Source organism: Loxodonta africana, chromosome 19 (genome assembly GCF_030014295.1).
Source record: "Loxodonta africana isolate mLoxAfr1 chromosome 19, mLoxAfr1.hap2, whole genome shotgun sequence".
Taxonomy (NCBI): domain Eukaryota; kingdom Metazoa; phylum Chordata; class Mammalia; order Proboscidea; family Elephantidae; genus Loxodonta; species Loxodonta africana.
The window spans coordinates 57,599,735-57,614,310 of NC_087360.1; the positions used below are offsets into that span (position 1 = coordinate 57,599,735).

At 40.5% G+C, this 14,576-nt stretch overlaps 1 protein-coding gene across 1 annotated transcript in view; it reads right to left on the minus strand.

Moving 5' to 3' along the window:
• The window catches only part of FNTA (farnesyltransferase, CAAX box, subunit alpha), a 33,291-nt gene extending 19,233 nt beyond the window's left edge, over nucleotides 1-14,058 (minus strand). The window contains exons 1-3 of the mRNA XM_064272763.1: nucleotides 13,836-14,058; nucleotides 10,924-11,009; nucleotides 1,005-1,119 (exon numbers count right to left, since the gene is read on the minus strand). Coding sequence (XP_064128833.1) covers nucleotides 1,005-1,119; nucleotides 10,924-11,009; nucleotides 13,836-14,035 — 401 coding nt within the window. The 5' untranslated portion in view covers nucleotides 14,036-14,058. The remainder of the gene's footprint in view (nucleotides 1-1,004; nucleotides 1,120-10,923; nucleotides 11,010-13,835) is intronic.
• Between the last annotated feature and the right edge of the window lie 518 nt (nucleotides 14,059-14,576).

A 14,576-nucleotide genomic window follows, 5' to 3' on the forward strand; every position in this document is an offset into this window, starting at 1 on the left:
TGCTTTAAAGATATCTTTAAAAAAATGCTATATAAGAGGAATAATAGTATTTCTCTCCGATTATTACTAGTTTAAAGAAAACTAGACTTTACAGAGTAAGTAAATACAAGCAGCTTGGCTGATACGGTTAATGATTTCAAGTGTATTGCTTTTTAAGAAAAGCAAATACACTCAGCAAATTTTAAAACACATTCTAAATTGGTTTATGCTATGTACAGTTAGTGATTTCTTAAAAGTTGAGAAAGTGCATGTTACAGACACAAACTAATGAAATACCATACTGAAAATCCAGCTAAACATGGCAGACTGAAAAAATGAGTTTCACTTTACTCCCTAATAAAAAGCCACTAACTAAAATGACAGTAAAGGAAAAAAAAGAAAAAAAAGGTATACCATAAGGGTTGAGGGAAACCCACAGCCACCAGGAAGAATCAACAAAATTCGTAAAAAAAAAAAAACAGAAATCGAGGATTATGTTTTGTGTTTAACAGTAATGAGGCATTTTACATCTACACCAGGAAGTCTAGAGGAGGAATTCATTTTAGTTACAAAGAAAACTAACCCAAACAAAAAAGGCAATCTGTTACAGGGAATGTAACTATGCCAGGAACGTGGCTCTGCATGAACCATCATGGGTTACTGATTTAACTAACAGCTGTGATGGAAGCAGGGTAGAGAAGAGTGAAATCTGTATCTTCCATAGAAACAATAACGACTAAAGTGAAAAAAACAAACAAATGAAGCATATTATTTAGAAACATAGGATAACTTAATACAGCTACGAGCTATGTCCTCTACAGAGCTGCAATCTGGTGGTAGGAAGGGGAGGGGCAGAGACTACAATTTTTCATTCAGCCTCTGACTTTTAAAGTCATAAGTGAATGATTACTCTGAGAGAAATTAAAGATCCATTAGGAAAAATCGTCCAGACTAAACAATGAGAGAGACATTTAAACAGGGAATATTAATGATGTGTAGTAATTTTTTTTTTTTTTAGTACTTACCACACTGTGTAATTGGCTGCATTTAACTCAATAGCATCTCGGGTTAGTATAAAAGCCCGTTCACTTCTTTCATCACGCTGCAGAACAGCCCGGAAATAATCATAAACATCTCTAACTGGAGGCAAAGCACACAACTGCATTAGGACCACCATTCTCACTGAAAACGGGCATCATAATGCAAAATGTTTACACCCTATGAGGAAATATCTCATGGCCCGCACATCATTTGTAACAATCAGCAAAATATTTCTACACCACTACAGTCCTAGCCTTGTTAGCTGGTTCTTGGGTATCCTTGCAAATATATTTGGTGCATACACAAGTATATAGTCTAATTTCATCCTCCCATTTTTTATATAAATGGGATCACACCACATTCAATGTTCTGGTCCTATTTTTTCATTCACACATTATTAGAAGAAGGTAAACTGGTACAAATCTCTGTAGAAAGCCATCTGGTACCACCTATTAAAAAGTAAAACGTAAATGGGACAGCAACTGTGGAGAACAGTTTGGAAGTTCCTCCAAAAGTTAAACATACAATTACTACATGATCCAGCAAATTCCACTCCTAAGGTATATATCCCAAAGACTTGAAGGCAGGAACACAAGTACATACATGGACACGAATGTTCACTGCAGTAGTATTCACAACAGCCACAATGTGGAAACAACCTAAATGTCCATGAACAGATGAATGGATACACAAAATGTGGCACATACATACAACGGGGTATTACTCTGCCTGTAGAGAAATGAAGCCCTGATACCTGCTACAACATGGATGAATCTTGAAAGCACTGTGCTGAATGAAGTGTGTCTGTTACGAAAGGACAAATATTGCATGATCCCATTTAAGTGAAATATTTAGAATAGGAAAGTGTAGAGACCAAAGCCTATCAGTGGTTATCAGAGATGGGAAGGAAGGGGAAAAAAGGAGTCATTTATGGAGAGAAATGAGCTTCTGTTAAGGGTGGTGGTAACATCTGGCAACAGATAGTGGTGATGGTTACACAGTATGATGACAGTAATTCATGCCACCGAATTGTACATGAAAAAAGTGTTCAATTTTTTATTATACCCTTCCCACAAGAAAATGTATTAAGTAAAAAAGCAAAGTAAGAAGTAAAAAGTACATAGTCACTGGTCCAACAATTCCTTTTCCAGGAAGCTTCCTTCCAAATATACTCCCATATATGCCTGAAGCATCCAAAGATATTTACTGGAGTATTTGGTTACAAGGGGAGGAAAAAAAAAGAAAAGAAAAATTGGAAACTGCCATAAACAGGTTAAATACCTATGGTCTACCCATACAATGAAATATGCAGTTCCATGCTAAAATGGAAGAATCATTAAGATATGTTAAGTAAAAAAAAGTTAAGTTGGAGAGTAATATGCTATTTCTTGAGATAAAAATAGCATGATTATTTATAAATATACTAGCCTGGGGAACAAGGATGGAAAGGAAGCATGCTTTTCAACAACATTGTTACCAAGTGTGACAGTTAACGTCATGTGTCAACTTGGCTAGGCCTCGATTGTTGGTATTATGTAATTATGCTCCAATCTTGTGAAGTAATAATCTTCCATTTTGTGATATAAAGTAATCCCCTCCATGACGTTATCTGACATGATCAGCCAGTTGTTTGCTGTTTACTCTGGATTCTATTTCTGGCTCATCAACATCTGACCTCCAATTCTTGGGACTGTCACCTGATCTGCTGACTTTGGGATTCGCCAGCTTCCGTGGCCCTGTGAGCCAGCAGCCTGCCATTTGACCTGCCAACTCTGGGATCATCAGCCCCTGCAACCACGTGAGTCAGGAGAAGCTTCCAGATCATGCCTAACCTACAGGCTTTGGGACGTGCCGGCCTCCACAACAGTATGAGCCACTTCCTTGAGATAAATCTCTCTCCATATATATATACACACGCACTTCACTAGTTTTGCTTCTCTACAGAGCTCAGCCTAAAACATTTGAAACTGAGAGTCATTCTAGGGAAAATAAAATCTTAAGGATGAGTTTCCTAAATTGGTTCGCAAGTCTGGCTAGTGTTAAAGGCGCTGATGACTCTGCCTCCAGTAGTTGAGAGCTGCTAATCCATGGAATGAGGTGGTGATATTAATATGCAAAAACTTACTACCAATAGGTCAAGTATTGGTGAGAGGTGAGGATCTGGGAGATTACATGTTTGATACTTTTCTACAGTTTTGCCAGAATGGGAAGTATAGGGAATCTGTTTGGTTGGTCCTACTTTTATTAGACAAAGTGGTGAAAGAAAGAGATGAGCTCAGGGCTCCAGAATCGTAGCTCAAGTGTCCTGAAAAAAAAGCCTTATGTCTTGTAACAGAAGCGGTGCTGCAGAAAACTAAATGCAGAGTCTTACAGTAAAAGTGGCTGAATCACGATGCCGGTTGAATTCCCAACCTCAAATGGTGTCTGAAGTGAGGACACTGATTGGGAAGAAATGAGATCTTGAAACCTGGGATGGGGACATATGCGCAGATAATCAGGAAGCTGGGAGCACTGACCCCTGAAATTCTATTGAATCACTCCTGCCAACAGAACCAGTCCCCTTATTCCCATCTGAACAGATTACTCCATCTTTGTCTGCTAAGCCACCCTCCCCAGCAAAGCTATTAGTCCCACTACCCCCATCTGGTAAATATAACCCAGCTGTGTCTAAAGAGCCTTTGTCTGAGATATCACCTTGGGTGGTATCTGAGTCATTTCCTGGACTTCAACAATCAACTGGATAGGATGATGCATTCTGTAGAAACTAGTCATTCTCTTTTCTTAACCACTCCTGGCTCTGCTGAATGGCCTCATGTACAAAGTGGCCGTGGTAGCAGGGATGGAGGTGATGCACGGGCTCAGCAACATGGACCTCCATTCACCAAAGTCAACTTGGCTACAGCCACTGCTGAGCCCTCAATATGGCACCATTCCTTGAGGTGATCAGCCAGCAACCTGGCGGCAGGTTGATTACACTGGACCACTTCCATCATGGAAAGGGCAGCATTTCGTTCTCACTGGGATAGACACTTTGGATACAGACTGCCTTCTCTGCACGTGATACTTCTGCTAAAACTACCATCTGTGGACTCACAGAATGCCTCATCTACCATCATGGTAACCTACACAGCACTGCCTTGGATCAAGGGACTTACTTCACAGCAAGTGAAATGTGGCAATGAGCCCATATGGCCTTGCCATATTTCCCATCATCCTGAAGCAGCTGGCTTGAGAGAACGATGGAATAGACTCCTCAAGATGCAATTACAGCGTGAGCTAGGTGGCAATATTCTCTGTTGGGGCAATATTCTCCAGAAGGTTGTACATGCTCTAAACCAGCATCCAATATATGGTGCTGTTTCTCCCACGGTCAGGATTCTCAGGTCCAGGAATCAAGGGGTGGGAATGGGAATGGCACCACAATCATCCCTAGTGACCCACTACAGTTAAAAATTTTTGTTTCCTGTCTCGGCGACCCTGTGCTCTGCAGGTCAACAGGACTTCGTTCCAAAAGGAGGAATGTTCCCACCTGGAGACACAATGATTCCACTGAACTGGAAGTTAAGAATGCCACTTGGCCACTTTGGGCTCCTAATGCCTCTGGATCAACAGGCAAAGAAGGGAGTTACCATGTTGCTTGGTGTGATTGATCCTGATTACCAAGGGGAAATTGGACCGATATTACATAATGGAGGAAAAGAAGAGTATGTTTAGAATACAGGAAATCCCTTAGGGCATCTCTTTTGATTAAATTAAATCAAATACTACAGCAACGCAATTCTGATGTGACTACACTAGCCCAGACCCTTCAGGAATGAAGGTTTGGGTCACCCTACCAGCCAAAGAACCACAACCATCTGAGGTACTTGATGTGGGAAAAGGGAATACTGAATGGGTAGTAGTAGAGTAGCAGGTAGCTCTAAATAGCAGTTGCAACCATGTGACAAGCTGCAGGAACAAAGACTTTAATTGTTATGAGTATTTTTCTTCTTTTATTATATGTGTGTATATATGTTATATTCTCCATTTTTGTGATCTGATGTAATTATCCTCCTTTTTATGATATAATGTAATCATCTCCATGATGTGATCTGTTATGACCAACCAATGAGTTGTTAAGGGGATCCTCCTTGGGGGTGTGGCTTGTACCACACACACACACACACACACACACACACGAAACCCTGGTGGCATAGTGGTTAAGTGCTATGGCTGCTAACCAAAAGGTTGGCAGTTCAAATCCACCAGGTACTCCTTGAAAACTCTATGGGGCAGTTCTACTCCGTCCTACAGGGCCCCTATGAGTCGGAATCGACTCGACGGCAGCGGGTTTGGTTTTTTTTGGTTATGTACATATGTATGCACATTCTTGCAAAGCTGACTTGCTCGTTCTAGATCCTGTTTCTGGCTTGTCATCATCTGACTTCCGGTTCTTGGGACTTGAGCCAACAGCCTGTCGCCCAATCTGCTGACTTTGGCTTTGCTAGCTCCACGGTCCTACAAGCCAGCAGCCTGTCATCTCATCTGCCATCTTTGGAATTTGCCGTCTTCTGCACCCCATGAGGCCGCGCGCGGCCTGACATCTGACCTCCTGACTCTGGGTTCACCAACCCCTGCAACCATGTGAGCGAGCAGAAGTCTTCCAGGCAACACGTGACCCACGAACTTTGGGACTTTAAGCCTCTGCAACAGCATGAGCCATTTCCTTGAGATAAATCTCTTCTCTCTCTCTATACGCTTCACTGGTTTTGGTTCTCTAGAGAACTCAGAATAGACACCAAGTTTAGCTCATTTCTGAAATAGCTGCATAGTATATAACTACCCATAAACTCACTGCTGTCAAGTCAATTCCGACTCATAGCGGCCCTATAGGACAGAGTAGAACTGCCCCATACGGTTTCCAAGGAGTGACTGGTGCATTCGAACTGATGATCTTTTTGGTTAGCTGTTGAACTCTTAACCACTGCACCATCAGGGTTCCAACTGTAAAGGTACTGTAATTTATTCAACCTATCCATTATAAATGTTTCAACTGTTTTCATTTTTTTGCTGTCCTGAATTATTACTGTATGCTTTTACACACGTGCAAATTCAATCATCTACAGGATAAATTCCTCCAAACGGAATTACTGAATCAAGGTTATGCGCATTGTTGATTTTAAGCAAACCAAAAAAACCAACCCCAGTGCTGTTGAGTCAATTCTGACTCACAAAGCACCTACAGGACAGTGTGGAACTGCCCTACTGGGTTTCCAAGGCTGTAAATCTTTACGGATGCAGACTGCCACATCGTTCTCCCATAGAGTGGTAGGCAGGTTTGAACCACCAACCTTCTGTTTAGCATCTGAGCACTTAACCACTGTGCCACTTGGGCTCCTCTGATTTTGACAGAGGTTGCTAAATCATCCTCTTAAGAGGCCTTACCAATGTACATCCCCTCTAAGAATGTATGAGTCTTTATTTTTCCGTATCCTCATCAATACAGTATTAAAATTTCTAACCTTTGCCAATCTCACATATAAATTCTATCTCATGGCTGTTTTAATTTGCATTTCTTTAATTATGACTAAATTTAAGCAATTTTTAATGTCTATATAAGCCACTTAACCAAAAGGTCGGCAATTCAAGTCCACCAGGCGCTCCTTGGAAAATCTATGGGGCAGTTCTACTCTGTCCTGTACGGTTGCTGTGAGTCGGAATCGACTTGACAGCAGTGGGTTTGGTTTTTTTGATATCTGAGCCACTTGAATTTTTCTATTGATTAGTGGTATTTCTATAATAAATTAAGGAACTTTGACCTTTGGGAATGTCAACATGTTGTCTTCTCATTCTAGTAACAGTAAGTGAAGCTGAGAGAGGGTAGCACATTCACAACGGTCCAGTGTGCTTCAGAGACAGAAGTTAAGCCCAGACTAGTCTAACATCAAAGCTCAACAGTGCAAATCACAATGAAATAGTAGGTACTGCAGCTGAAATGCCCTAACACAGCACGTATCAACGAAGAAAACAGATGATGGTCTCATACAGATTATTTAAAAAATAGTAATTAAAAAAAGGTAAATATCCCCTTTTTACACAGTTAAAAATTAATGTGAACACGATGTTATTTTTCTCATAGCACATCATTTTCCAGTTACTGACAGTTTAAACAATTTTAACCGGTCAAAACGCATGAAAACAATGTCAGTCTACCCTAGTTTACCTAACCATTCTGATATTATTGACAATGTCAGTTGTTTTCAATTTTGTTTTACAAAAATCATTGCTTTAAGCAGCCAAAGACTTTTCCCTAAAATAAAAAAAAAAGTATATCATATAGTACACTTGTTTTTACATGTGTGTATGTGTATAATTTCCTTAAATTACTAACTCCAAAAGTGAAATTATCAGATCAGAACATGAACAATTACAGCTCCCTGCAAATTAGGAGACATACAACAGTCATCTATTTCTAACACTATCTTTAAAAAAAGGAGCCCTGGTGGTGTAATGGTTAAAGCATTCGGCTGTTAACCCAAAGGTCAGTGGTTCAAACCCACTAGCTGCTCCATAGGAGAAAAGACCTGGTGATCTGCTCCTGTAAAGATGACAACACAGGAAACCCTATAGGGGCAGTTCTACTGTCATACAAGGTTACTATGTGCCGGAATCAACCAACTCCATGGCGTGCAAATATAATACACATACATATGTATACACATATGTACATACCCACACAAGTCCTGGCGGCACAATGGTTAAGTGCTAGGCTGCTAACTACAAGGTTGGTGGATCAAAGCCGCTCAGTGGCTCTATGGGAGAAAGACCTAGCAAATACGCCTCCATAAAGCTTATAACCAAGGAAACTCTATGGGGGCAGTTCTGGTCTGTCATATTGGGTTGCGATGAGTCAAAAATCCACTTGATGGTACCCAACAACAATTATATATACACACACACACCCCCCAATGCTATTTGTCTGCAGAACACAATTCTACAAGTGGGACCAGAATACTAAGTCTTGGGGCTATATATTTTAAATTGACAAGGACTGTAAATGAATTTGAAATTTTATAAACAGAATTTTATATTCATTAAATGTTTTCTGTAGATATTAACATACTGTTACTTAAAAATTACAAACAATATATTGTCGTACTTCGTTTTTAAAACTTAGGTGCTTTTTTCCACTCAACATTGTTTATGAGATCTGTCCATATTGTTATAATAGATCTAGCTCTTAATGGTTACTTTGTATGCAATTACCTACTGATGATACATTTATCTATTCTCTTAAAGGTAGATATGTAAATGTTTCAATATTTTAATTTTCAAGTAAATGTTGGAAATTTTAACAGTTAGTACACATAGTGCTTACTATAAGCCAGACACTGTTCTAAGTATTTTATGTGTGTAGTTCACACACACTATAAAGTAGTTACCATTATTATCCTCATTTTACAAAGGAAGAAACAGAAGTACTTGCTCAAGGTTAGAGAACCAGTAAATGGCATAGCTGGAATTTGAACCAGGTGGTCTGGTTCAGAAGTCTGCGCTCTTATCCTGCTAGTACATTTCTTCTCATGCCACATTACTCAGAGTAAACCCTGGGCACAAAATTGAAAGTAGCATTACTAGGTTTAAAGATATAAGCATACACTTCAAAATTGCTAAACATACTAAAACCACCATTTGAAATCCATGTACCTTTTCATATGTCCTAACACTTGATACCATAAGACAGCGTTAACTTTGCCAATGTGATGTTGAAAACAGCATTTTCATTTTAATATGCATTATCTTTCATTTCTAGTGACAACGGATTTTTTTTCCCATTTATTGGCCAAAGAAATTTTTTCTGTGAATTGCCAGTTCATACCTTTGGTCCATTTCTTGACCAGGCTGTCTGTCTCCTTACCCCTTTGTAGGAATTCTTTATAAAATTCTGAATATTGATTCTCTGTTTTACATGGTTTAAGGATCTTCTCCCATTGTGCTCCTTGCCTTTTAACTTGTTCACGTGTATGGTGTCTTCCACCGTCCAAGTTTTTAACTCTGATATGGTCAAATTCACCTATTTTTTCCTTTGTGGTTTCTAGTCATGATATATGTAAAAATTCAAAATGTTTAATTTTTTCACTCAGCAAAAGGGTCCTAATTTATTCCCAATAGATACATATGATAGTATAAGATTCCCCCAAAGCTTTGTTATAATATTTTATGAATCTGAAAAAGCTGTGATTGACATTTCTCACCTTTTCATACCTATTTCTATTTCTTCTACTGAATTATCTCTTCACGTATGTTTCTCACAGAACAGAAGTTTTGCATATTTATGCAGCCATACCTTTTGACCTTTTCCGTTCCCAATTCTGTTTTGCATCATGCTTAATAATGCCTTTCCCACCCCAAGAAAGAGAAAACATTACTCGCTTATATTTACTTCTAGTATGTTTACAGTTTTGTTTTAGAACTTTAATTCATCCGACATTTATTTTCATGTAAGGTAAAAAAAAAATTTTTTTTTTTATGAGACAGGGATGTATTTTTACTTTTATCTAAATGCACAGTGAACTGTTCTAACACCATTATTTGATCACTCTATCTTTTCCATACAGGTATGAAATGTCCCTTTTTTTACATATTAAGTTCCTATCTATATGATGATCTCTTTTCAGAATCCTTATTCATCTATTTCTGCACCACTTCCACAATGTTAATTATTTAGTGCCATATTTTCATATTTGATAAGACACATCTCCCATACCATTATTCTTCCTTTTCAAACATTTCTTGGTAATACTTTAAAACAAAACAAAACAAAAAATTAAATGTTTTTATTGTAAAAGAAAAAAGATCTTGGATAATGAAGCCTTAACACACACACAGACACACACACACAGTCACATGTCACGTAACATCCATTCCAGCAATGTCTGACTGCATATACTTCCGTGGTCCCAGTCCCCATAAAACCCATCATCTTAAAAATTCGAGGTACACAGCATGGTCCTTAATAAAATTTCGGTGCTACTCTGTGACCCGCATCAAAGCATTATTATTTTTATTGCTGTATTATTATGTTAGAATGTTCTAATGTAGTGTTTCCTGGAAAGTGTTTCCTTAATGTTTTTTATGCATAGAAGGTACACCATATATTACATATATACTAAGACAAACGTTTGACTAACGTTAGATACAAATTGTACCTAACTGTTCTGACTTATGTACAAATTCGACTTAAGGACAGATTTAGGAATGGAACTCATTTGAAATCCGGGGACTGGCTGTATATAATACAGTGTTCACACAATGTCCAAATCACATACTGTCCTATTTCACAGAATGTATCATGGACATTAAGGCATGACTATGTATATATACACCCGTCTTACAAAAGGAGCATTCTATATTATTTACCCTATCCTAGAAGAACAACTAACAATTAACATTTGTATGACCTTCAATTTACAAAGCATTTTCACATTCATTATCAAAGAATGGATACTTTGTCAAAGAAAATAATCCATTCACTTTAACCTTAGTGAACACATCCCAACTCACCCTAACACTTTGTTGCCAAAATACATTTGAACACCCTGATGTTTCTGCAACCAAAGTTTATGCTAAATAAAACAGTAACTCATTTCATGTTGTATTTTACAAACAGATTTAATAGTAAATGAAAAGTACAATCATAAAGTAGCAATTATATACAATAAGGTAACATTCACTACTTAAGACTATGTCCATTCTTTGAACAAAATAGAAGTTTTAATTATGAAAATAAGTTATGAAAATTAGCTTACCTTAAATCATTTAGACTTTATTACACAGAAATCCTTCGACTACCTTGCTACATAAAGTTGTGGCTACAACTTTGCTACTGAACTTGACTTACAGACCTTCTCCTAATAAACTTACATTTTTCACTATAAATGATCTGGACCACTGGATTGGGGCCATCATTCTGCGGCACTGGATCTACATCAGCCCATTCTGCTCTGTCCCTGAAAATACAATTTTTTTTTTCAGTGATTCCATTCAAGCACAGGAAAAAAAAAAAAAAGAATGCTGGTATTTTAAAAAATGGTCACGACTACATTTATATTACTATAGTAATCTATATGACAGTTTGCACTGGGCTACTTACTGACAGGCTGGCAGTTTGAATCCACCCAGTAGCACCATAAAAAAAAGGCCTGGCAATCTGCTTCTGTAAGATTTATTGATATTTTTGCATGCTGTTAAGTCAATTGTGACTCATAGCTCTCTATATGACAGCAGAACTATTCCACAGGGTTTCCCAGGCTGTAATCTCTATGGAAGCACATCGCCAAGTCTTTTCTCCTGTGAATCCACTGGTGGGTTTGAACTCAGGACCTTCTGATTAGCAGCTGGGCACGTAACCATTGCACAACCAAAGGATCCTTTCCATAAGATTACCAAACCAAAAACAAACCCGTTGCCGCTGAGTTGATTCAAACATGAATATTCTATGGAACACAGTTCTACTCTGTAACACATGGGTCTCCAGGAGTCAGAAACAACTGGAAAGCAATGGGTTTTGGTTATAGACATGTTAACGTAATCATGGCTGAATTCTTCATAACCAAGTTTTGCCACTCTGCTTTACACAGTCACTTTTAAAGTAAAATAAAGATAAAATGAATAATCTTCCCATTTTAAAAAGTTAAATCAACAATTTCCAAGTCTAAAGCTTTATAAGTGGCCAAATATCTTTTTGCAGCAAGTACACAATGCTTTTACCTTAGAAATCAATCTAGTTCATTGGTCTAATGTTCTGCTTTCCCTTAATTCATAAGACTCTTAGAAGTCAGTCAGCATTTTTTAATTTTGAACTACAATTTAGCAGGAACTGACATTTTAAAATCAAAGTAAACACTCTCAAGTTTATTGTATCCTACAAGGGTGGTCATTAAGATGGCAGGTTTGGGATTGGACAACTGCATGAGTTGGAATATAGGCTCTATCACTTCCTAGTTGTGTGACCTTGAGAAAATGACTTAACCTCTCTGGGCCTCAGGGTGATATTATCACCAACCAACTTTAGAAGACTGTTTTGAGTATTAAATGAGAAAACATGTTAAGTACTACAAATGTGCATAGTACATAGTCAGCACTCAATGAATATTACTTCTCAACACTAAAATAACATTTTAATGGCTACAACAGATGCTTCTAGGTATCAGAGTGTGATCAAAGTTGTTTTACCCATTTGACTTTTTATATTCTTTTCTTCTCACCCACTTTTTACTTCTCTACATTGATCAAGCTAATAACAGCAGATTCTCTGGAACTCTGGCAATCCTGAAATTATGCTCACTATGTAAGAGGATCAGGGTGAGTGGAATGAGGCAAGTGCTAAGGAGTATGACCAACTGCTGTTGAGTCAATTCTGACTCATAGTGACCCTAGAGGACAGAGGAGAACCACCCCATAAAATTTCCAAGGAGGTCCCAGCGCATTTGAACTGCCGACCTCTTGGTCAGCAGCCAGAGGTCCGCAGCCATAGTACTTAATCACTATGCCAACAGGGTCTCCAGGAGTAAGACAGGGGAAACAATTACTTTACATGTGAGAGACCTACAGCCTGTGGGAGTGGCATGGAAAAGGTAAAGATGTTACCTAGGCGCTGGGAAACATGACACAGTCATGTGAAGAAACCGAATATTTAGCAATCCCATGATACAGGTTTGAGAGTTTATGGGGCCACCACGACCAATTTAAATCAGTACAACATTAACTCCAATAAAAAACCTGGATAGGCATTTTTACCCATTCATAAAATTAAGGCAAATAAACCATGTCTAATGTGTTTACCAGAGCCCTGGTGGTGCAGTGGTTAAAAGCTCGGCTGCTAACCAAAAGGCCGCAGTTCAAATCCACCAGCGGCTCCTTGAAACCACAGTTCGACTCTGCCCTACAGGGTCGCTATGAGTTGGAACCGACTAGACAGCAACGAGTTAATGTGTTTACCTAGAACTGCACAAGACAGGTAAGGTATATGGACTTACCAATTGTCTCTGAAGGTTCAACAAGAACTAGGGAACCGGAATTACTACCAGAAAGCAAAGACCTGACAGATTAGGAGTTGGGAGTCGGCAAAGAGGTTGAGAAATGGCAAGTAAGTTCCAGCAGTACCCAACACTGCCTACTGCACGTCACTTCTGTTATGCACAAGGCGCTGTACGGACATTAAGTCAGTTTAAAAACAAGTAATCTTTTCATCCTTATAACCTAATTCCGCGCCTTGCTGATAGTAGGCACTAAAATACTGGTTGAACGAAATGCCCCAGTTTAGAGATCTTGTACCAGATCTCTCCGCTTCAGCAGAACAAACCATGGAAAGACCTTACACCTAGCGTGCAAGGGGAGCAAATCTGGGTCTATTTAAGGCATTACTTCCCTTCTGTATTCAGTGAGATCACTATCTGGAGAGAGTTCTGGGAGCACGGGAGAGAGCGGGAAATTTCTTCGATTTATGAATCGTGACACCTAAACAGCCTGAGAGAGTGCTGTCGGACGTGCTATAGTTTCCACGTTGCTTACAACCCCGTGAGAAGCCGCAGAGACACGCCGGCTTTCAGCCACTCCCTTGTCTGCCGGTGACACTGTGAGCCCGGGAAGCAGCGCAGCGGGTGAGCCTCCCGCCGAGCCGAACGCGCCTCCCGGCCGGCGGGGCGCCAGCGGGACGGCGGAAACTTCAGCCGCACCCACAGAGGCCCGGGAGCGGACCGGGGCGCCGCCGGCGTTAAGCCCTCGCCCTCGGGGGCAGGGCCTCGGGCGCAGCGGCCGAGCTGCGGGGGCGTTACCTGTACAGCACATAGGTGGGCGAGTCCAGGCTCAGAAAGCCGCCGTCCATTGGCGACGCCACCGCTTCTCCGGCCTCAGCCGCCATCTCTTCTTCCTGCTGCTGCTGTGGCGGCGGTGGGTGCGGCTGTGGCGGTGGCTGCTCCGGCTGACCGGGCTCGCTGCCCTGCGCAGCCTCCCCGACCCCCTCGGTAGCCGCCATCTCGCCCGGGGCCGCAGCGGAGGTGGCGGCCAAGGCCCCGCCCCTCCATGGCCCTGCCCTTCACTCGCTTCCCCCATGAGGGGCCCCACTTCCGGTTTTCTCGCCTTGCTACCATAGAGACGAGGGCCAGAGAGCCCTGGGCGGGCGGCCGAGCCGCGGGGGCCTCCGGGATGTGAGCTGGGGGAGCGGATCCACGCTTGGCTGCGTGAATCCCTTAAGGGGCAGAGCACTAGCCACGGATTTCCCAAACTCCATCCCTCGTGTGGGCTTTTCTAGTACTTGTAGTTGATACTTCAGAGTATCTTAGGGTTGTTAGATGCCCCACATAGGAGAGATGGGGATAGACTTTCTTTTTGACAGAGGCTCAGATGCAGTGCATGGGAGCAGCTGGCCGACACCTCAAGATTTCCCCTCCTCCATTGCCAGTGAACTTGAACTTGCCGTTGTCCCCCTTAAACTTTTAATTCCCATCTCCCCTCTTTGGATGCTAAGAATTTATACCTCAGAACCTCAGTAATCTAGGGTTTTTTTATCTTTTAAA